This window comes from Odocoileus virginianus, chromosome 6 (genome assembly GCF_023699985.2).
Source record: "Odocoileus virginianus isolate 20LAN1187 ecotype Illinois chromosome 6, Ovbor_1.2, whole genome shotgun sequence".
In the NCBI taxonomy this organism is placed as follows: Eukaryota; Metazoa; Chordata; class Mammalia; order Artiodactyla; family Cervidae; genus Odocoileus; species Odocoileus virginianus.
The window spans coordinates 16271707-16295554 of NC_069679.1; the positions used below are offsets into that span (position 1 = coordinate 16271707).

Here is a 23848-nt window from a genome sequence, read left to right on the forward strand (position 1 = left end):
TAAGTTCCCATCAGTAGATGAATGGCTAAAGAAGATGTGGTACACACACACACACACACACACACACATGCACACACAGGAATATTACTCAGCCATAAAAAGGATGAAATCTTGCCATTTGTGACAACATGGATGGACCTAGAGGGTATTATGCTAAGTGAAATAAGTCAGACAAAAACAAGTACTGAACAATTTCACTTATATGTGGAATCTAAAAAACAAAACAAATGAACAAACATAACAAAACAGAAGCAAAGTTATAGACACAGGGAACAAACAGGTGGTTGCCAAAGGGGAGGGGGAGGAGAGGAGAGAAATAGGTGGGGGAGATTAAGAGGTACAAACTTTCAGTTGCAAAGGAAATCAGCCACAGGTATGAAATGTACAGTGTGGGGAATATAGTCAATAATTATGTAATATCTTTGTATGGTGACAGAGGTTAATTAGACATCATGGTGATCATTATGAAATGTATGGACATATTGAGTCTACTCTTGTATACCAGGAACTAAAATAGTGTTGTTGGTCAATTATACTTCAAAAACAAACAAACAAACAAACTCATAGAAAAAGAAGTCAGAGTTTTGTTTTTTAAAGGATGTAAATGAGGAGGGGGAATTGGACAAAGACGACCAGAACTTCTCTGGTAGCTCAGCTGGTAAAGAATCTGCCTTCAATGCAAGAGACCCTGGTTCATTTCCTGGGTTGGGAAGATCCACTGGAGAAGGGATAGGCTGCCCTCTCCAGTATTCCTGGGCTTCCCTGGTAGCTCAGCTGGTAAAGAATCCTCCTGCAATGTGGGAGACCTGGGTTCTATCCCTGGGTTGGGAAGATCACCTGGAGAAGGGAAAGGCTACCCACTCCAGTATTCTGGCCTGGAGAACTCCATGGATTGTATAGTCCACAGGGTTGCAAAGAGTTGGACAACTGAGTGATTTTCACTCACTCATTCAATCAAAAGGTAAAACTTCCAGTTACAAGATGTGATGTGTACTAGGGAAGTGATGTACAAAACAATATAATTAACACTGCTGTATGTTAAATATGGAAGTTGTTAAGAGTGAATCCTAAGAGTTTTCATCACAAGGAAAACAATTTTCCTATTTCTTTAATTTTGTATCTATATGAGATGATGAATATTCATTAGTGTTGTAGTCACTTCATGATTGTATGTAAATCACTGTGTTGTACACCTCAAACTTGGTCAGTGCTGTATGTCAACTATATCTCAAAACTAGAAGGAAAAAAAGAATTTATTTAACATACTCCTCCCATCTTCCCAGCAGCCCAGGGTACACGCACAATCTTTTGCTCATAAATACTTATTGAATGTGCTAATAAACACGTGTTGAATTGTGAACCATAACTACTTATTGAACTAAATGGACGGGAAACCATTCTTTCCCAGCTCCTTGGTCAAGTCTCAGATTTGCCATTTTTTCCTAGAAATGTCCTCTGCTGGGTCATTCCTGGCTCCCAGTGTCCTGGGTGGGGGAGAGGAAGCTTACCTGGTGTGTCTCTACCCAGTGACTGGGAGAGGGCTCCCTGTGACCTCCCAAGTCCCACTGCAGCTCCTCTGGCTTGGCCACTCTTTTCAGATCACCCTCTGATAGCAACTCAGCACCCTGGAGACACATGAAGACAGGGGGTTTTAGGCCTGGGCACCTAGGGATTCAGGGATTGACCAGGGGCTCCAACTAGCCTCTTCTCTCTCCATCATTGATGGGAACTAGGTGGGAATGAGGAGCTCAAACCTGAAGTCCATGGAGTTCAGCTGGAGGCTCATCAAGAGTGAGAAGCAAGAGCCGCTGAATGAGGGGAGGGTCTCCCGAGTCCTGAAGGCAGAGAAGAATAACCCTAAACTACAGGCGACTAGGTGGCCTGGAATGACCACTATGGAAGAGTTAGGACCCAGAAGTAGTAATCATCTCAATGGATTGGTTACCTGAAGTTGACTCAGGACAGGAATGAGAGCTGGAGGCAGTGGGGGTGCCTTGCGAAGATCCAGCAGGGCAGACAGCCCCAATATCTGTAGATCAGGTCTGTGGGGGCAGAAGAGCCAAGGAGACAGAGAGAGAATGTGTGTGTGTGTGTGTGTCACTCATCCTCAGGAGAAGTTAGATCCTAGCAATGGGCAAAGGATCAAACAAAGCCTGGGATGTGTGTCCAAGAGATAGTGATGACTAGCAATTAGGAGTCTATATTCATATGACCACTGGGTCATGGGATCAGAGTTTAAAGAGTTAGGAATTCTGTGCTCCAGAAGGATATGAATTCAATGCCAGCACCTAGCCTACTGCCTAATAGGTTCTGGGGCTCAAGAAATAGTTGTTGGATGAGTGAATCAACATTTTTATAATCTAGGTAGCATCTTATGAGACTGAGTCAGCAGGGTTGGTTTTGAGGATTGATGAAGACATTCTGCAAGTCAGGGGGTCAGGAAGGTCAGATGTCAATGATTTGAACAATCTGAGGGTTGTAGAAGTAGGTGTCCTAGAAGGTCAGCATCCTGTGGAGAGAAGAGGGCAGGGTCCTTATGACCCAGGAGGTTACTGTGCAGGGTGTCAGCCTGGGCCTCAGTTACCTGAGCAGTGAGTGAAGGTAATGAAGAGCAGTGCTCAGCACGTCTTGGGAGGGTGGGGGCTCCTCGGGAGGGCACGGTGGGGTAATGGTCAGCAGAGCTCGCCCACTCTGGTCCACCCCTCCTGAGGACACAAAATGGCCAGGCTGTCCTGGCTGGGGGCAGGCTTTGGCTCCCTCCCTTCTACCCCGCCTCCCTCTGCAGCCCACCCTGGAGGCTTTTCCTGCCTCAACCCCTTCCCTTCAGCCACTGCTGCCCACTGACCAGTCAGGACGAGGAATCCAGATGCCATTAAGTCCCAAGCTGCACCAGGGTCATCAGAGATGGAGACTGGGGGGCCTTCTTCCGGAACGCTCTCCCCTTTCACTTCTTGCACAGTCTCTGGGGATGGTTTTAGGGGGTCGGAGAGGAGCCCTTCTGGATCGTCGGGCGCTACAGACACAGGGCAGAGGACAGGTCTGGCTGTTCTGCTCCCAGCCTCACCTCTGCTTTTCCTCCAGCCCCCTTCCCTAGGCCCCACCGAGCCCGGCCCTTGCCCGACTGGCCTCAATGTTGTCTCACCTGCCACGCACACCAGGCTTAGCCCCTCCTGTTCTCTTTCTCTGGCACTTTCTTCTACAGGCTTGCAGACTTCTTGGGACCGAGGCTCTTTTTCGTCTGCTGGTTTGAGCTCCTCTCTTGATTCATGTTCTGGTTTCCCGGAACCTTCATGTTCCTCCTTAACTGGGCTGCATCCTGGAAGCTCGTGTTCGTTTGGTGGGGGCAGGCTGACAAGGGTTTCCTGGTGGCTGGTCTCTTCCTTGTCCCCAGGGCTCAATGGGGCACTGTCCCCTCCTCGGTTAAGAGCCCCTCTGCCTGCAGCTCGCTTCTTTCTCCTGTTTCCTTTGCCTGTTCTCCGAGGGGTACCAGGCAGCCCTTCGGCCCCCTGGCCTGGTCCTGCTCCAACCTCCCCTGGCCTCAGAGGGCAAGACTCAGAGGCTTCTCCCAGTGCCTCTGCCGGGGGCTCAGCTACCTCCAGGGCTGCTGCCTCTGGGAGAGCCTCAACCTCAGCTCCCGGGGGAGACCCAGGGGAGGCTCCAGTGCTGCTCCCCTCACCAGGCGGCCGGGCTCCATCCTGGTCCCGAGGCCCCAGACCCTTCTGGTGCATCCACGCCCGGTGTCTCCGATGCCGGCCCTTCCCTCCAGCAGCCTTGCGTGTGGGTACTGTCCGGGTCCGGGAGAGGCCGGGGGAGCCTTCAGCATCCATGGGGCTCCCCCTCACAGGCAGTGTCACCTCCAGCAGCTCCACATACTCGCCCTCAGGTCCTTCAGCGGGGGCATTGTGCCCGTCCCCGGGACTCCGGGTGCCCAAGGCTTCCTCAGGGAGTGGGGGGCTGGGGAGCCCCGGGGGCCCAGAGGGCAGTTCTGGGGGTAGTGTGCTTGGCCGATGTCCAACCATGAGGCCTCCTTTGTGCACAAATCGAGGGCAGATGAGCTCAGCCCAAGGCAGTCGCTGAATCCCAGAGGGCGCAGACAGGAGGCAGGTGCTGAGGCGACCTGTGGGCCTGTCCTTATTGATGCCTTGTAGCCACTCAGGTGTGAACAGGTATGCACAAGCCTCATTAGGCACAGGCAGCTCCTGCACTCGCCCACCCCCTGGGGCCAGGCACTTGAGTGCCAGGCGGGGTGCTTGGGCTGCTGAGGGTACCACTTGCAGGTAGAAGTCTCCCGGGCGCAGCAGCTGCCAGGGGAGGGCGGCCAGCTGCACCACTACCTGCTCATGCAGGCAGAGGGGCCAGCCCTCGTGGAAGAAGAGGAAACCGCTGTACTGGGCCTGGGGAGATAGGGGGCAGGCTGTGCTCAGGCCTCTGCTGATGAAGCCAGCAGGAGGGGCTAGTTAGAATGGGACTAGCCTAGGCAGGAGTGGCCTTATGCCTGGTGGGTTATGACTCCAGGCGAGCAGGAGGAGATATTTTGCTGTGTGCAAGTGACAGAGGAAAGGATTGGGACTGATCGGTTTTCTAGTGGTAGGAAGCTTCTCTAGGAAGCTGGTTCCACGAGTAGGAGGGGAAGAACTGAGTCATTATAAAGATGTGGACAGCAGATGCCATTGTTTTGGAGGAGTTGGAGACTCTTAGGAGGTCTTTAGAGCTGTAGAAGTGACTTTGTTGAGTCATTCTTGGGGGAGTCAGTATCTTGAAAAAATTGATATGAGGAGGGAAATGTTTAGAATTTGGTCTGGAGGGTCAGCGTCTTTGGGAGTTGATGTTTCTCAGGGGTCAATATGGGAAGATGAGTGTCTATGTGTTAGTATCTGAGTGGTAAGTGTCTCTGGGGGCATCAGTATTGGGGAGGCAGTGTCTCTGGGTGGGGGGAAATTAGTCTGATTGGTGTCTGGGGTGAGGCAGTGGATCTTAGGGGAGACAGAATAGGAATGTGTTCACTTACACAGGCTTCCTGCTGGATCTTGGCGAGCAGGTGCTTGGCAGGCACCAGGAAGTCCAGTGTGTATCTCAGCGCGTCCTCCCGATAAGTCCTCTCCACCACCTGGAACACTTGGCCCAGCAGTGTGGGGGCTGTTGCCTCGAAAGGTGGGTAAAGGGCCGCTAGAGTACTCTGCACACAGTCCTCTACTGGCTCAGGCTCCTGGGAGAGACAAGATCAGACAGTGGAGCCCTAGAGATCACCAGGCATGGTTCCTTAAAGGCTGGCGTTGTCCCCCAGGGGCCCCATCATGTACAAAGTGTGTGTAGAGAGATGGTATTCAGGAAATGCTGGCTGAATGAGATGGGAGTGGGGTTGGGCCAGTCAGAGTGCACTCTGAGACCTTGGTTTTGGAGATCTGGGGAGACTTTTCTGTGAATGTCTTTGATCAGGGCTGAACCTGGTTCTTGTACATTGGGATAATTGCATAGGCCCTCTTCCTCAAGAAGAGATGGGCCCCTGGGCCATCAGGGAAGTCACAGGTGGCTGAGAGTTCTGCAGGGTGGAGCCTTTTGACACAGCCATCCTACTAGTCCCTCCTCACAGGGCCTACCAACCAGAGACCCCCTTTTTAAGTAGAGGTGCCACCACCCATGAGCAATCATATGCTAATGGTCATTGGGTGGGAAGAAGAAGGACTGAAGGGCTATCTGTCTTGAGTTTTTCTAGCACCCCTCATCCTCTCGAGTGGCTCTCAAGCAATCACCCATTCCCGGAGTATGCAGGATTAGGTTACAAAGACTTGGGTGGGGACAGCTGAAAGAGCGAAAAGTCACAAAAGGAACGTGTAGGGAAGGGAGGAGGAGGCCTTGCTGGTCTGTATTGGAGCGGAAATATTTTCTGATTTCTGTAGCGCCTGTCTGACAACCTCCATCATGGGCCACTAGCTCAAAACTTCTCAGCCCTGTTTCCTCTAGACTCACCTCCCTAAGTGAATCAATTGGATATCTTTCTCCATCTCAGAACCTAAACAGCCACCCCTCAGGCTATTCCTTTATAAACTTATTTCTCTTTCAAGGTGGCTTTGAAATTCCTTTTATCAGATTTCTTTGCTGTAACTGGGCAAGGGTGATGCTCAAATTGAAGTGTTTACTTAGTTCTCTACTCCTAACTGCCCTCCCCACCCCCTACTCCGCCGGCTCTGCCCTGAGGATAAAACTGCATATTTTACTTTGAGTCCTTCCAGCCTAAGCGTTACAAGCCTGTCCCGACAGTCTGAGAAGCGAGGCTGCCACTCCAGAGACCCACAGTCAGTGCGTCAGCACCGCGACCCGGCCCCAAGGTGTGTGGGCGAGCAGACAGACCCCACAGTGTTCCGGGGACCCGGCCAGCTCCGGGAGCGTGGGTGGGGGAGGGTGGGGATGGGCGGGGTGAGGCAGAGTGGGCCGTCCCCTCGGAGGCCTGGAAGGGGGAGCTAGAGCTGGAGCAGCGAGGCAGCTGCAACCCATTAGGGGCGGTGAGCTCATGGCTGAGAGAGAGTCTCAGCCACAGGAAACGGCAGCGGCAGGAGGGGAGGAGGGGTCGGGGGTGGGAAAGGCCGGGCAGGAGCTCAGCGACCCGGCCTCCAGCCGGCGCGGACCAAAGAGGAGAGCAGAGAGACTGAGTCAGCTCTCCCTGGCCCAGTTCCTCTTTCTTCTTGTTCCAGTCTCCCTGCCAGGGGCTGCCCTTCCTTCTGTGGAGGAACAACCCCGGTGGTGCTCCTACCCCTCCTCCACTCCCTGCTGTGAGCGCCCCCTGGCAGGGCCTCTCCCCCTCCTCCACTCCCTGCTGTGAGGGCCCCCACGGCCGTGCCCCCCTCCCATCCCTCCGCAGTGGGCGCTCTCCCTGGCAGTGCCCACACCTGCAACGACCCTTTAGAGAGTACTTTTGGAGTGAGAGTTCACAGGACCATGTCCACTCCTATAGGCACGGCCGTCCTCTAGCAGCGCCCTCCGGTTTCCTGTGCCCTCGAGTTGTTGCTGCCAGGGTCCCCGACCCGCTGCAGCGGGAATGCTCGAGACAGTGCTTCGCTTCCCTGCAGCGGGAGCTCCGGGGTACTCCTCCCCCATCGCATCTCGGGTCGGCTCTGGCATCGTTACGCCCCCTGGCACTGTGGGCCCCCTCCCCATTCTGTCCACTACTCTGAGGCAGCATCTCTTTCTCCGCGGGAATTTCCCTTTTTGGCGAGGTCCCTGGCCCCAACTCAGCCGCAGCTGTGGCCGGTCCCCCAGGGCCGGATGGGTGGGCCCGGGGTGGGGACCGGGATGGAAAATGGTGGTTCCAGGCAGGTCATTTCTCAGGACCCGAGGCCGGGCCCCCCTCCAGGGCCGCTGCAGCACGAACCCGCAGGGGTCTCCCGCGGGTAAGGAGTTGGGACCGGGAGGGGGAGGGAGGATCCTGCAAAGGAAAGCACAAGTCAGGACAGAGGAGGGCGAGGGGAGGTATGTGGATGGGGGGAGACCTAAGGGAGCTTGGGGGAGGGCGGAAGAAGAGGGGAAGAAAGGAGTGAGGGCAATACCCAGCGGGGTCAGACTCAGTGGGGCAGACAGGCAGATCAAAGAAAAGAAGGGGGGATGGGAGGAAGGAGAATCCCAGGAGCGCTCAAGAGTTCCAAGCTGGAGCAGGAGGCACCCAGCTGGGGGCTGGCGATCCGCAGAGGACGGCGCGAAAGCAGAGGGGACACCGGGTGGCGACGCGGGACTCACCATGGCTCGGCTCGCGGCCGCGTCCGACGCTCGGGCCGGCGGGCGGGGCCGGGCGCGCCGCCGCCTCCCTCCCGCCGCTCGCGTCTCGCCGGGTCTGGCTAGGGGACAGCTCCGGCCGCGGTGGCGGCTCGGCCCGCTCGGGCTCCCAGGCCGCGGGGCCCCACCAGGGAGGGTCGAGACGGCCGCCCCTCCTCGCCCCGCCCTGCAGTGCCCGCCTCCGCCTCCGCGTCCGACCCCCTGCCGGGACGCCCGCTCCCGCGCCGGGCCTCGGGCCGCTCCCCCCGACGCCCTCAGCCGATCTGCCCGGCTCTCCCGCAACCCTCTTCCTCCTCCGCCCAGCCCTCCAGCCCGTCGCCCCGACCCTGACCCTCGGAGGCCCGTCCCGCCGAAGATGCCCCTCTTTTCCCGCCTCCGCCTAGTTCCCTAGGCGATCAGTTTAGTCTCCGCAAGGGACTGTCCAGAGACTGGGGCGTGCGTGGATTCCCTGGGGTCCCCAGCCTAGGACTGGAGTCATTTGATGGCCGGAAGCCTCCTGAGTCTTAACTCGCCTGGGAACCTCTTCTCCCCTCGGTTGCCAGACTTTGGCAGCACTAGCAGCACCTGGAGCTCAGAAGAGACCCACCCCCCCACCCCAACACACACACACACACACACACACACACACACACACCCTGCACTAGCAGCACCTGGAGCTCAGAAGAGACCCCCCCCCAACACACACACACACACACGCACACACACGCACACACACAGCCCCTCTGGGGACAGGAAAATCGGGGGATTCCTCCCACTCTCCAGGGGCTTGCCTGCCCTCCTCCTTCCCCTCCCATCTCCTCCGGCCTCGAGCCTTCGGGCTCCGACAATGGGCTCCTCTGTGCAGCCTGGGGAGGGCGGGGGCGTGGGGGAATTAGGGAGCCGAGAAGGCTTGGGGAGGGGGGTTGGACGTCGAGGCTGAATGCGCGGAGTCCCGGGATGAGGCTCCTCCTGCCGAGGCGGACGTTTTCTGAGTTCTTTCCTCGCTGCCCCTTCCCCTCTGAATACCTCATCCTCTCCCTTAGTTAGCGGAGGGAAGGCACCAGACCCCGTTCAGCAGCCCCACCTCCGGATTCCAGACCCTTCGTTCTTTGGGGGGTGGCGAAAGAGAGTCTCCTGGGGCTGCTAGAGCTCTTGGTGGCGGGGATGGTAATCTGACGCAGTAGACAAAGGGGGTAGGCTAGTTAAGAAAGTTCTAGTCTCACCCATCCTCCACCTCGTCTGGATGGCAAATGAAGCCCTGACGAGGGTCCCCCAGGAGGGCCAGAGGAGGCTTAGGCAAAGCAGGGAGATGCTCTGCCCCTCCTGTGAGCGGGCACCTGGAAGCCGTGCAGGGGTGGGCAGGGGCACTTCTAAGGAGTGGGCATTTGAGAAGATAGGAGAGCCAAATAGACCCCAGAGACGGACGTGAATGCAGGTACCACTGCGACTGGGGAGGGGGTGACGTTTGGAAAACATCCTGCCTGGGATGCAGCTCCGACGAAGCCAGGAGGCATGAGCCTGAGGGCAGTCTTTGGAACCTAGGCAGGCGGAAGGGTGGGGATGGAGGGGGCGTCGCTTAGGTGATGGGCTCTTCTCTCACCTCCTCTGAACGCTAATCTCCGCCCTTTTCTCCTCTCCGCCGGGTCTGGAAGAGAGGAGAGAAAATATTCATTCTTTTGGAGGCAAGAAGATCCCTCTGCTCAACAGCGTAAAAAAAAAAAAAAAAAAAAAAATCTAGGGCAGCAAACCTCAGTGCCCATCTTTCCAGCACAGTCAGAGGCAGGGAGCTGGAGCTCTTGTCCATCAGTGAGCTCTCTAGACATCCAGCCTCCCCGGGCCTCCTTATAATTAGTGCTGAGAACTGGGAGAGTGAGATTTTGCTACCCCCTGGTGTCCACTCTGTAAATGCGACCCAGTGGCTGGTTACAGAGGCCAGAATTTAGGTGACTTACTTAGGGAGTTTATTATGAACCCTATTCATTTGTTTCCCCAGCTCACCCATTCCCAGTGTTGACAGAGTCTGAAGTTTTCATCATTAGATCTTAACATTCTTTATAGTCAAACAAATTGTTTGGGGAACAGTTGGTAGAATCTGAGTTTCCCACAAAGCTGGCTCTTTTAGTCTGTGATCTCCTGGGGGAAAAAAAAGAGAGGATATTCCCCCCCCACCCCGGAAAAAAGGGAGTTATTGAAAGTGTTTGAGTCTACAGGTGGGGGGTTTTGGATGCAGGCTCTGAAATCAAGTTATTTCTTTCCATGAGTTTTAATCCGTGCTAAATTAGAAAGGTTTATTTAAGTAAATAAGGAGACAGATATGCATATAGTGGTTAAATGCCACTTTCTCCAAGGATGCAGGCTTTTACCTAATATCTGTGCATCTATGCACAGCTGTATGTGTGTATGTGTGTTGATGTGAACGTTTCGGGGAGATGATGAAGTAGAAAGATTAAAATGGAGGAAATAGAGACTGGCAATAGACCAGACTTAGAAACTCTCTCCAGCATTCACTAAAAGTTCTCAGTATATTTCACCAATTTCAGATTCTTTGGAGTGTAACAAACTTGCGTTTTACAGATGAAATTCTGGCTTATTTGAAATTAAAAAACAAGCTGTAAGCTATAGAGTAAGTGGAGAAGCCAGAATCTGAACCCCAGCAGCCTGACAACAGAGCCTTCATTCTCAACCACTGTCATAGGGTTTCATCCAAGCTGTCAAGCAAGAGTCCATATAGAAAGTGCTTTGAACACTACATCACCTTTTCTACCACCTAACCATCATGTTAGGTTAGGACAAGGAAGCGTGGTGTGCTGTAGTCTATGGGGTTGCAAAGTCAGACACGACTGAGCAACTGAACTGAAGTGAACCATCATGTTAAAAAGGGTTAACTTTGGGACTTCCCTGGTGGTCCAGTGGTTAAGACTCCACACTGCCAATGAAGAGGGCCTTTGATCCCTGATCAGGGAACTAGATCCCATGTGCTGCAACTAAGACCTAGTACAGACAGGTACATTTTTAAAAAAGGATATTAAAAAGTGTTAACTTTATTTTTGTAGTAACCAGTGCTGGAAAGAGTTTCTAAAAGTGATAAATACATCACTGTGGTCAGGCATTGAAACCATTTCCTCCACTAGTCTCGTTCTAGAATAAATAATAGTTAAAATAATTGCCAGGAAATTTCCAGTATGGTTCTTTTGGGAAGTACTGTTATGCAAACATGGGAGATGGTGAAAGAAACATTTGTGTCTCTAATGTTTATTACCTGGCTTGTGTGCACCAAGATATGTAATGGCCATTCTACATAGGGTTGGGACTTTAGGCTGCTCAGGGTTTGTCCACTTGGAGACTAGAAGAGACTAGAGCTCTGCTTGAGCTGCATGCCTCAAGGTAAAGGGGAATTAGTGAAGGACCACAAAGGGGAATTTAGGGGACAGGAAGGGACAGACTTGAGAGAACATATTCTTGTTACTCATGCTTTCCAAGGAAACTGGGGGCCAAATCTTAGATATTTCAGGATAAGAAATCTGTGTAGTATATATGTGCTGATTCTATTTTTTGTTTAATTTTCCCTTAGGTTTGGTTTTATTTTATTGGTAATATTCCTTTAAACATTTATAGTTTGTCTGCTTTGAACTAGGTGCCACCAAAGACCACACTGCCACCATCTTGCCTGTATTAATGCGTTCATTTCCATACTGGTCTACATGGTTCAGTCTCACCACCTAAGAGGCTGTTCTCTGCACCCTCACCAGAGTGATCTTCTAAAAAACCTGATCATTATCCAGTCATCTGTCACTGGACATCTTGGTTGCTTCCATGTCCTGGCTATGGTAAATAATGCTGCAATGAACATTGGGGCACATGTGTCTTTTTAAATTGTGGTTTTCTCAGGGTATATGGATAAAGAAGCTTCCCTGGTGGCTCAGTTGGTAAAGAACCCACTTGCAAGGCAGGAGACTGCCTGCAATGCAGGGGACCTGGGTTTGATCCTTGGGTGTGGAAGATCCCCTGGCGAAGGAAATGGCAACCCACTCCAGTATTCTTGCCTGGGAAATCCTGTGGACAGAGGCAATTGGAAGGCTACCATAGGGTCACAAGAATTGGACACGACTTAGAGACTAAACTGCCACCACCATGGATCAAAGAAGTTGTGCTACAATATATAATGGAATATTACTAAGTCATAAAAGAACAAATTTGAGTCAGTTGTACTGAGGTGGATGAACCTAGAACCTGTTATACAGAGTGAAGTAAGTCAGAAAGAGAAAAACACATGTTGTATATTAATGCATATGTATGGAATCTAGAAAAGTAATACTGATGAACCTGTTTGTGCAGATGAGATGGGGATGCACATGTAGAGAATGGACTTGTGCACCCAGGTGGAGAAGGACAAATTGAGAAAGTAGCCCTGACATATATACACTATCATGTGTAAAACAGACAGTTAGTGGGAAGCTGATGTATAACACAAGGAGCCTAGCCTGGTGCTCTGTAGTGACCTAGAGAGGTGGGATGGGAGGATGGAGGGAGAGAGGCTCAAGAAGGTGGGGATATACATATATAATTATGGCTGATCCTCATTGATGTACAGCAGAAATCAACACAACATTGTAAAGCAATTATCTTTCAGTTAAAAAATAATACTCCAATCAGATCCCATCAGCCTCTTCTCATGGCCTCCCCTTTGTATCATGACTGCTTTTCTCCTCTCTCCAGCCTTATCTCCTACCACTCCACTGATGTTGGAAGCCACTAGTGGGCCTCCAGTCATGGCGGCCTTTCAGTTCTTCACACAGGCCTTGCTTATCCCTAATTTGGAATATTCCTTCTGCCTGGAGGCTTCTTTTCACAGTTCTAGGGTCTGGCTCTCATCCTTCGATCCTAAATAAAATGTTGCATTCTCAAATGTCTTCCCTAAACTAAAGTGGGCTAAACTGGTCTCTCATCTGTTGTCCCTCCAAATGATGTATGTTTTCTGTTTTGTTTTCCTTCCAGCATTTGTCTCTATCTGATTATTTCTTTGATTATTTCCTGTTTCTTAATACACCCACCTCTACCACCACATATCATTTGAAATTAAGCTTCATGAAAGTCAAGGATCTTGTCTGTTTTGTCACTGCTGTATCCTAGCTAGTGTCCAAAAGATGTCACCAAACTAGGTGAAGACTGTAAAGTGAAAGTCACTCAGTCGTGTCCAACTCTTTGCAACCCCATGGACTATACAGTCTATGGAATTCTCCAGGCCAGAATACTGGAGTGGGTAGCTGTTCCCTTCTCCAGGGGCTCTTCCCAACCTAGGGATTGAACCTAGGTCTCCTGCATTGCAGGCAGATTCTTTACCAGCTGAGCCACCAGGGAAATCCAAGAATACTGGAGTGGTTAGCCTAGCCCTTCTCCAACAGATCTTCCCAACCCAGGAACCGAACCAGGGTCTCCTGAATTGCAGGCAGATTCTTTACCAGCTGAGCTACCAGGGAAGCTCCGAAGACAGTGAAGAGAGCAGAAATCCCCACATAATAGGAGTGGCGGTGGGAACAGGTGAGAGATAGAAACCAGGAACAAGTGAGTAGGCCAAGGCGTGGAGTCCACTGCTTACCTTTCGGTTCTTCCTGAAGAAAAGATATGTGAATGTCTGTGTTCATTGCTGTAGTACTTACAATAGCAAAGACACAGAAACTGCCCAACGATCTGTTGATAGATGGACAAAGGAAATATGGTGTGTGTGTGTGTGTGTGTAATTAGTTGCTCAGTTGTCTCCATCTCTTTGCAACCCCATGGACTGTAGTCTGCCAGGCTTCTTTGTCCATGGGGATTCTCCAGGCAATAATACTGGAGTGGGTTGCCATGCCTTTCTCCAGGGGATCTTTCCAACCCAGGGATCAAACCATGTTCCCCACAGTGCAGGCGGATTCTTTACCATATGAGCCACCAGGAAAGGGCATTATGCTAAGTAAAATAAGTATGAGAAAGACACCATGTGATCTTACTTAAAAAAAAATCTTATAGATACAGAGTACAGATGGCTGGTTGCCTTGCAAGAGGTGGGTTGGTAGGTGGGTGAAATGGATGAGGGGGATCAAAATATACAAACTTAAAAAATAAGTCATGAGTATGCAATGTACATTATTGGTGATATCATCTCACACACTAGTAAAGTAATGATCAAAATTCTCCAAGCCAGGCTTCAGCAATACGTGAACCGTGAACTTCCAGATGTTCAAGCTGGTTTTAGAAAAGGCAGAGGAACCAGAGGTCAGATTGCCAACATGTGCTGAATCACCGAAAAAGCAAGAGAGTTCCAGAAAAACATATATTTCTGCTTTACTGACTATGCCAAAGCCTTTGACTGTGTGGATCACAATAAACTGGGGAAAATTCTTCAAGAGATGGGAATACCAGACCACCTGACCTGCCTCTTGAGAAACCTGTATGCAGGTCAGGAAGCAAGAGTTAGAACTGGACATGGAACAACAGACTGGTTCCAAATAGGAAAAGGAGTACGTCAAGGCTGTATATTGTCATCCTGCTTATTTAACTTATATGCAGAGTACATCATGAGAAATGCTGGGCTGGAGGAAGCAAAGCTGGAATCAAGATTGCCGGGAGAAATATCAATAACCTCAGATATGCAGATGACACCACCCTTATGGCAGAAAGTGAAGAGGAACTAAAAAGCCTCTTGAAAGTGAAAGAGGAGAGTGAAAAAGCTGGCTTAAAGCTCAATATTCAGAAAACTAAGATCATGGCATCCAGTCCCACCACTTCATGGCAAATAGATGGGGAAACAGTGGCTGACTTTATTTTTGGGGGCTCCAAAATCACTGCAGATGGTGATTGCAGCCATGAAATTAAAAGACGCTTACTCCTTGGAAGGAAAGTTATGACCAACCTAGATAGCATATTAAAAAGCAGAGACATTACTTTGTCCACAAAGGTCCATCTAGTCAAGGCTATGGTTTTTTCAGTAGTTATGTATGGATGTGAGAGTTGGGCTATAAAGAAAGCTGAGCGCTGAAGAATTGATGCTTTTGAACTGTAGTGTTGGAGAAGACTCTTGAGAGTCTCTTGGACTGCAAGGAGATCCAACCAGTCCATCCTAAAAGAGATCAGTCCTGAGTGTTCATTGGAAGGATTGCTGTTGAAGCTGAAACTCTAATACTTTGGCCACCCAATGCAAAGAGCTGACTCATTGGAAAAGACCCCGATGCTGGGAGGGATTGGAGGCAGGAAGAGAAGGGGACGACAGAGGATGAGATGGCTGGATGGCATCACCGACTCGATGGACATGAGTTTGAGTAAACTCCGGGAGTTGGTGATGGACAGGGAGGCCTGGCGTGCTGTGGTTCATGGGGTTGCAGAGAGTCAGACATGACTGAGTGACTGAACTGAACTGAAGTAATATTGTAATTACTGATGACGATAATTTATAACACTGTATTGCATATTTGAAAGTTGCCTAGAGAGTAGTTCTTAAAAGTTCTCATCACAAGAAAAAAATTTTCTGTAACTATGTGTGGTGACAGATGTCTGGTAATCATTTTGCAGCACATACAAATATTGAACTATGGTGTCCTATACCTGAAGCTGGTATGTTATATTCAATTATACTTTAATTAAAAAACAGCAACACATATGGAATGTCTTCTGAGTCAGGCGTAGTTCACTGGGCTAGATGAATCTGAAGGAAGCACTGGTTTGGAGACAGAGTTCTGGAAAGGCTCCAAATTCACTTATGGACTTTCTTGGTGTACAAAAGCAGGTACTTTTTTACATAGCTGTAGTCCGTTTGAAAATACAGGTTTTTTTTTTTTTGGGGTGGTGGTACATGGCATGCAGGATCTTAGTTCTCTGACAAAGGATCAAACCAGTGCCCCCTGCATTGGAAGGGAGATTCTTAACCACTGGACCAGCAGGGAAGTCTCAATGTTCTCTTTTCTTCATTTATCATTCCCTACACAAATTTCTATGCATAAATATAATTTTTGTATATTTGTCTTCAGTTATCATAACTTCAATTTGTCTTCAAGTTATCATAAAGTGATAACTTGATGCTTCAATTAATGCATTTTAAATAGCTGCCCCATCATTTGTTTGGTCATTCTCAATTTGGGGAAATTTGTATTATTTCTACAATTTCTATTTTTTTTTTTTTTGCCACACAAAGACAAATATAAACAGGTTGCACAAATTTACTCCTTCTCACTTTGACTGATTTCCATTTAGCATATTTTGCCAACTGAAAATTATTGGGTCAAACTTTAGAAGCCACTTTATAGCTTGTGTTATTGTCTGTTGAGGCAATTTTGGAGGTTAGGGGGCATGAAACACTGAAAATCTTTACAAAGTTGGGTGTGATGAGAAATTGGATTTACTCTGAATGGCTCAAAGTGATAGGGCATCAGCAAATTGCTGCAGTGACAGAGATATAGATTAGTTTCTCTATAGGAGAATTTTTAATATTTAAGCTGCCAGAAAATGGGACAGACTGTCTCGATAGGTAGTAAATTCCCCCTCTCTGGACATTTTGAAGCATAATAAGAGAGTTTTAAAATAAATTGTTTGTTTTATAAGCTTTCCAGAGTTGTGATCTGTATATTCCCCTAGACCCATTCCTTTGCTCTGAAAACAAATTGTGTTCAATGAACATTTATTAAGACTTCAGTGTGCCAGGTATATCCAGTGGCAACTGGAGAGCTCATTGGCAGACTCCCAGCTGAGCCTCCAGGGGCAGGCAACCTGGGAATTATAGCACCATGAAATCTTATCGCCCAACCCCTCAGTCTTCAGAACTGCTAAGCCAGTGGGCACAAATTTGTCTCCAGTTCCTTGACATCTCATTTTCTATGCTCATTTTCTCCCTCCACGTCTCTGCCTCTATTCCACCTATTCTTAAGATCTTTGTTACAAACCTTTCAATACACTATGCCATGCATCCAACAGCTCCCAAGCCATAGGACTAACACACACACACACACACTGCTATACATATCAATAAAATAACCAACAAGAACCTACTTAATAGCACAGGAAACTCTACTTAATACTGTGCAATAACTTATATGGGAAAAGAATCTGGAAAAGACTGAATATATGGATATGTATTACTGAATCACTCTGCTGTATATCTGAAACTAACACAATGCTGTAAATCAGTTATACTCCAATAAAATTTAAAAAAATAAATAAACAAACCAAAGCTCAAGCCAAATGCACCCAGTACCTAAGTGATTGATTCCAATTAATTGTTACATTATATTGTTGTTGTTTTTAGTTAGTTAATTAATTAACTAATTTGGCTACATCAGGTCTTAGTTGCAGCACATGGGCTCTCTGGTTGTGGTGCATGGGATCAGTAGTTGCAGCTTGCAGCAGGCTTAGTTACTCCATGGCATGTGGGATCTTAGTTCCCAGACTAGGGGTAGAACCTGTATACCCTGCATTGCAAGGTGAATTCTTAACCACTGGACCACCAGGGAAGTCCCAACATTATCTTGTTTTTTATTTCTACTAAAAAATATTTGTACTCCACACGAGGCATTCTGGTCCCCAGAGAATCTATAACTGATGGAATACAGCACTCCTAATCCCACTAACATAACTTCTCCTCCTCACCATGAACACATGTGTTTACACACACACACACACACATTTCCAGGCAAGCAGCCTGATTTATTGAAGGAAACAGTTGCTTAACAATCTGTTGTTTTTAAAGAGCCATCTTACTTGGAAATATGTAGTCTCAAAATTCCAAATTTGGCCAGGGAGGAAAAGTCCCTATTGAGGATGGAGACTCAGCTATATAGTCTCTGAGTTTTACTTTTTCTTGGAGTCTGTTTAGCTGAATTCGTCTGCCACCACCGCAGCGGCCTCAGGGAAGCCCTGCTCCCCTTTCGCAGTTCCTCCAGAAGGCAGAATGACCCATCTGGGGGTGGCACAATGGAGAGAAAGGAGGCGCTGAGGAGAGACAATTTCGGAGTCAGTCCCTGCCAGCTCTGTGCCTTGAGCCTGGCCTCTGCTATTCCATCAGCAGAGCCCTTCTCCCTTCTAAAGTCTTAGTAAAACCAGCAAACATGGGAAGAGCAGGAAATATAATCACCCAATCTGCTCTGTACTGCGTAGATGCAAGCAGTCCAGAAAATGGACTTGCAGTATCAGTGTGAATTTTTTAAAAGTCCTTTTTGTGCCAGAAAAGAACATGTAGAGGGCTACTTTGGCTTTTTGAAATTTGTGTTCCCTATGTTAAAGATGCAAATCAGAAGCTCAGTTCTCAAGTTTTTATGTTCAACTTGAAAACAAGTATATTGTAATAATCACTTTAAATGATTGTACTCGATGAACTGTTTGGTACCATTTATATATGTAGTTAATGACTCCTTTAAACACTTAAAAGTATACTTTATAAGTTTAACATATTCCATGTCCTTACAATGTAATTTGGTTACCTGAACTAACCAACCACACATTCCTGAATACCTAAAAAAATTCTTAGAAATCTGACAATTTATGAATATAGTGATTAAATTCCTAAGTTTTTAAAATGTCCCCAAACTAGTTTTAAAGGGAAATTCCAAACATAAAAAGGATGTGTGTGTGTGTGTGTGTGTGTGTATATATGTGATGGAGTTACTTTGCTGTACAGTGGAGATCAGCACAACATTGTAAATCAACTACTTCAGTAAAAGAAAATTGGGGACTTCTCTGGTGGACCAGTGGTTAAGAATTCGCTTTCCAATGCAGAAGCCCGTGTGCCACAACTACTGAGCCTGCGCTCTCTGGAGCTCGCACACCTAGAGGAGCCTTCACACTGGAACAAAGATCCTGCATGCCACAACTAAAGACCCAATGTAACCAAATAAATAAATAAATATAAAAATTGTTTTTTTTAACTTGAAGAAAAAAATAAAGGAAAATTCTATTTCAAACCACACATATAAACTAATTACATATTTAAAATAGCAAGACCAATTTGTTACTGTAATAGGCTAAATTCTCTTAAGCACTGTAAATACCTAAAATACAAAATACACAGGAAGTCTTTAATACAAACACACTAATGCTATTTACTTGATTTGCATAACTATTTCTATTCTTACCATTTTCTGGATAGTAAAGCAAACTTACCCACCAGGAAATAATTATGTCATCCTAAATATCTGGGGAGTGCCTTTCCGAGTTGACTTTTTGGAAATCCGTTCTCAGAGAATATAACCAACAGAGATTTGGTCCCAAGGCTTTTGAGTGGCTCTTCTCAGGGCCCCAACTGCCCCCAATGGGCCCTGTATTCTGTGTCATCAGTCTCTGAATGGGCCAGGTTCATGATCCATGGCCCCTGGATTCAAGTTACACTCCATCTAATTCTTCAGCCTACACACGGAAGTCAGAAACTCCTACCCAAGCTGCTACATTACTTGTTTGGATGTAATTAATCTATTTAAGGATCCATTCTATTCTGCATTTCTTCCACACTCTTGCCAACTTCTGGAACCACAACTCTTACATATATTCAGTGGTTTGATTTCTCCTGGTGTTGCCTGACTCTAATTACAGACCTAATGCTATGTCAGAGACATGTTATCAGGAATATTAGCATTTAACAGAGAACAGAGAACCTAACCTATAGGTTAGGATGAATGAAACCCTGGGGGAAGTGGGAGAGAAATGTTACAGAATCCACTTGATTCATTATACTCTTCTATTGCTGCTTTTTTTTCTTAACTTTTTGGCCCCACCCCTCGGCATGTAGGGTTCCACCACCAGGGATTGAACCTGTACCTCCTGCATTGGGACGTGGAGTCATAACCACTGGACCATCAGGGAAGTCCCTATTCTGTTATTGTTCCATAGAGTTCTAAAGGTGTTATTGTTTCTTCCCTCTGTAGCTAGACAATAAATCCTTGATTGCAACCACTTAGGTGTATTTGCTTAGCTTCAAATCACAGCCGCCTCCAAAATCATAATGTCTGTTGGACCCATGTTAGGAACTTAGTGATATTTGGAAAAAAGAAAATCCAAGAACTTGTGCGTCCTCTTAAGGTAATACCTGGGATTACCTGGGTGGTCTCAGGTGGCGCTAGTGGTAAAGAACCAAATTGCCAAGCAGGAGATGTAAGAGAGAGATGTGGGTTTGATCCCTAGGTGGGGAAGATATTCTGGAGAAGGAAATGGCAACGCACTCCAGTATTCTTGCCTGGGAAATCCCATGGACAGAGGAACCTGGAGGGCTATAGTCCATTGGGGTTGTAAAAAGTCAGACACGACTGAAACAAGTTAGCATGCAAGCACGGGATAGATGGGGAGTTACTGGTGATGCCAGCAAATGGAAAAAGAATGCATAGACATAGGTGTCTCTTAGATTAAGACTTTGAATGACTGTCTCTGATGTTTCCCCTCACCAAGGCTGAGAGATGGCAGGAGGAGGGGCAAGTTTGGCAGCCAGGCAGATCTGAGCCCAGTTCTGAGTGTTTTTTTTAATGATGTCTGCAAGATGCTGAGATGAGTATATGTGCCTGGAACTTGGGAAACAGGGCCGGAGAGATGCTTTTGGGAGCAGATAAGTGGCAGTTGAAGCTATGGGACTGTATCAAGTCACTCAAGAGAGTTCAGTGTTAGAGGAAAAGAGAGCTAAGAATAGGAACCTGAGAAACACCATCATTTAAGGTGCAGACAGAGGAAGCGAAGCCTGCCCACAACACCCGGGCAAAGACAGAGGAGTAGAAGGATGTTGTTTTCCTCTCATTTCCAGTATATCTTCCTTGGTCAGAAGCACCGGGTGGGTACAATAGTGGTAGGTGATGGGCAGAGTGTGATGTGGGAAGGCTGTCTGGGTGCTGTGGGGAAAGCTATATTTGGGTAGGATAGTGTGGGTGTGGTAGGTAGCAAGGAGCTCTGCTTTAGATCTCTTTCTAGGTAGCAGGGAAGGGGGCTGGGAGTCAGAATTTTTGGATTTTCTGCGTTTCTTGCCACTTCATGTTTCGCCAGTCATGCTTTCCTTATTATGAGCTCTAGACAGTGTAGAAAAGTCTCTTTCTAAATATGGAAAGGGAGTGGTATGGGCAAGGCAGAATCAGAAGAGGAAAGGATGGTGTTGCCTTACTGTTGAGTGTGTGTTGGTGTGTACACAAGTGCACATGTGTGAGTACGTGCCCATGTATATGTATATATGTACGGGCGTGTATGTCTTATGATGGTGTTTAATTTATACGTGTATATCTATATAGTATTTTCCTCTGTGTATCTATCATAAGTATAGAAATTGAAAGGCAGCATTGAGAAACTTTTATCCCAATCTGATACACCACTTTTCTGTTCACTGAATTTGATTATAAAAAAATTTGACCTTGTGTTTTCTATATCTGTATATTCGATTTCATTTTTCCAGTAATTCATTTTATTGTATTTTATGAAAGTGCTGATCTGTGGCAGATTTTGCATACAAAACTGATCCTAAAAAAACAGACAAACAAACAAAAAAAAACTTATCCTTCACTGCAGTTAGTTGGAGAAGCGCTAATTAGAACCAGATCAAGATTTTTAGAGTTCTGAAATTTCCAAGGGAGGGAAGTTCACTTCAAAAATCCGAGATTCCTGCTCTGGGTCATAACAGTGAGGCATGAGGTCAGGTCTTGAGCATAAACAAGGGGTCCCACCTTAGGTCTGACTGCCATCCTGGGGCTCAGCCTGCCCTTCCTTGCCTTCCTCCCCTTCATGTGACGTGGGACCACCAGGCAGTTTTGAAGGGGGCGGAAGGCAGAGCCCCCCAGACTGACTGCTCCTTCCAGCCTGAGCCTGCTCAGGGTGCTGCCATCTCTTCTGCCTGCAGGGTACATGATGCTGAATCTTTACAGAGCTAAAGAGGGGTTTCCAAACCTCCATGCTTCCCCTGGACAGTAACGCACACACTGATCAGGAAAAGAAGGGTTTTTCATTGTAGCAAAGTCAGACACATTCCTTTGCCTAGTACAGTGAACACAGCACAGACTCTCCTGGCCTCCTTCCTTGAATGATCTCCCCTGGGGTTCCCTCTGAATGGTCCAGCCACAGCTCTACCAAGGTCCTGACTTTACTTTGCATTTGTAATTTTGTGTTCTTCTCCTTTAAGATGGTCTCTAAAATCACATGTGCCACAAGCCCCACAAAACCTGGATCCACCCATGCCAAGAGCCTTAGTGCCTGAAGAGCCGCAGGGCATCTGCACTCAGAAAACAATGTAAGCAGCAGTGAAGGGTTAAGGAGAATCACCTCTCTTCCCTCATCATTTGGAGCATCCACAAAACCCTGTAAGGAATTAAGAGTATGTGAAGATGGCTACGTGGGAGAGAAGTGGTATTTGCAAAAAGGGTGAGGATTAGTGAAGAACTCAAGGGAGAGAAGGCAGCCGTAGTGTCGGAGTCTGCAGAGCTTGGGGTGAGGGGAACACTTGGCCTTAGACAACGTTATCCAAAAGCATAGGACCAGCTGGTACCTCAGGTCATCCCTCTGCTGTGGAAGGTCACAGTTACGATGAAGAATGCCTCCAGTTGCTTCTCATTGTACCTGCAGTCTGGACATCTTCCTGAGACGAGCTCACATGTAGTCAGGGATATAGGCTTTTGACTCTGGTGGCAGTTTTTATGACCATTCTTGCAGGGTATGTTGGGGGTCTGACAAGTGGCAACCACGCAGTAGATGGATTCATGCAGGAAGGTGTTGAGGTCTTTGCAGCGCTTGGAAAACTTGTTGATTTTGCGCATCGCGGCGTTGCAGCCTTGAGGCTTGGGCTGCACATGCTGAGTTTCAAACCACTGAGCTGGGGTCATGTTCCCGGGCCTGGCACTGACCGGGTCCTCGGCCACCCACAGCCCCAGCAGCAGGAGCAGCAGCAGAGGGCAGAATCCTGCTCTGGCTGGCGCCATTGCTCCCAGGGGGCACAGGGGGCACAGAAGTGGGGGGCGGGTGACTAGGTCACCATGGGGGTGCCCTGCTAGCCCCTGTAAAAATTTCATACTGTAAGTCAATTATTGCAGGGCTCCTACAGCCTCAGATATTTAAAAACACTATTGGCATTTAATTGTTTGGTTCCAGCAGATTGATACATTTTATGCCCTCCAATAAATACATATACAGTTTTTCCTTCATAAGAGTTTTATGAGGTATGAACTCTTTCTTTCTTTCTTTCTTTTCTTTAATAGGCAAGCAAACTGAAGCTCAGAAAAGTTAAGGAAATTGCCCATCATCACACAGCTAGGGAGTGTCACAGGCTTTGAATCGATGCTTCTCAGCTTCCAAAGCCCCTATTCTTTCCACATTCCCATGTTTCTGGTTTGAAACTCTGAGAAGTCAGACCACAAAAGGAAACCAGTCTTGGAAGAAAGTAGGCCAAGGGTCCATACGGTGGTCTTCCAGGCTAGCTCAGACATTCCTGAAAATCAATATTAAGGTTGTGGTGTCAGGCTAATTCCTCTTTGCTCTGTGGTCCAGTTTCTCACTGAAGCTAGAAAAACAGTCACTCTCAGTGTTCCAGCCAGCCAAGCAGGATTCTGTGAATTGGGTTCTTTCTGGGACTGACATATCACCCTAAGTGGAGAAAGTTTTGGAATGACAGAATCAGAGCAGAAGAGTTTCTTCAAGATCATCTCAATCAACTCTGCTTTACAGAGGGAAGAGCTAGAGGGCCTGAAAGAGCAAGTGCCCTTCCCAAGGCCACCAGCTGTGTCAGAGCTGGGACTGGAGCTTCCTGACTTTCAACCCATCCCTTTGGTCTAGTGCCAGGCTGAAAAGGGAAGGAGAACATGTTTCCCACAGAGACAGGGCCTAGTGAGTGTGTCTGTTTGTGGTTTAAGTGAAACATGACCATTGCCTTTGATAATTCTTTTCTAATCCTCCTGATGACATTTAGGAGAAAGTCTCCTATTAGGACAAGAAGGTAAAGCCTTTGTTTCCACTCACTTTTCAGTACAGACAACAGATCTCAGGCTGAGCCTTCAGTTGAAAACAGTATCTGGATAGAACTTTAAAATCTTTTTTTTTTTTTTTTTTGGCTGCATTGGGTTTGTTGCAGCATGCCCCTTCTTTTGTGGAGCAGTGGGCTTAGCTGCCTCACAACATGTGGGATCTTAATTCCCTGACC

At 47.9% G+C, this 23848-nt stretch overlaps 1 protein-coding gene and 1 long non-coding RNA gene across 6 annotated transcripts in view; one reads left to right on the plus strand and one right to left on the minus strand.

Moving 5' to 3' along the window:
• ARHGEF40 (Rho guanine nucleotide exchange factor 40) overlaps positions 1–8146 on the minus strand; it is a 21817-nt gene extending 13671 nt beyond the window's left edge. For 2 of the 5 annotated variants that reach the window (XM_020893347.2, XM_020893345.2), the window contains exons 1-8: positions 7729–8005; positions 5009–5206; positions 3143–4394; positions 2846–3013; positions 2585–2705; positions 1946–2042; positions 1755–1835; positions 1509–1625 (exon numbers count right to left, since the gene is read on the minus strand). In XM_020893347.2, coding sequence (XP_020749006.2) covers positions 1509–1625; positions 1755–1835; positions 1946–2042; positions 2585–2705; positions 2846–3013; positions 3143–4394; positions 5009–5206; positions 7729–7731 — 2037 coding nt within the window. In that variant the 5' untranslated portion in view covers positions 7732–8005. Of the gene's footprint in view, positions 1–1508; positions 1626–1754; positions 1836–1945; positions 2043–2584; positions 2706–2845; positions 3014–3142; positions 4395–5008; positions 5207–7728 lie in introns of all 5 variants that reach the window. The other 3 variants (XR_011488199.1, XM_070468905.1, XM_070468903.1) reach the window with 3 other exon arrangements.
• On the plus strand, positions 6578–15665 carry LOC139035592 (uncharacterized). The gene is made up of 3 exons (XR_011488200.1): positions 6578–7385; positions 11378–11570; positions 13925–15665. It is a non-coding gene; the product is annotated as an uncharacterized lncRNA (long non-coding RNA).
• Positions 15666–23848: the final 8183 nt, after the last annotated feature.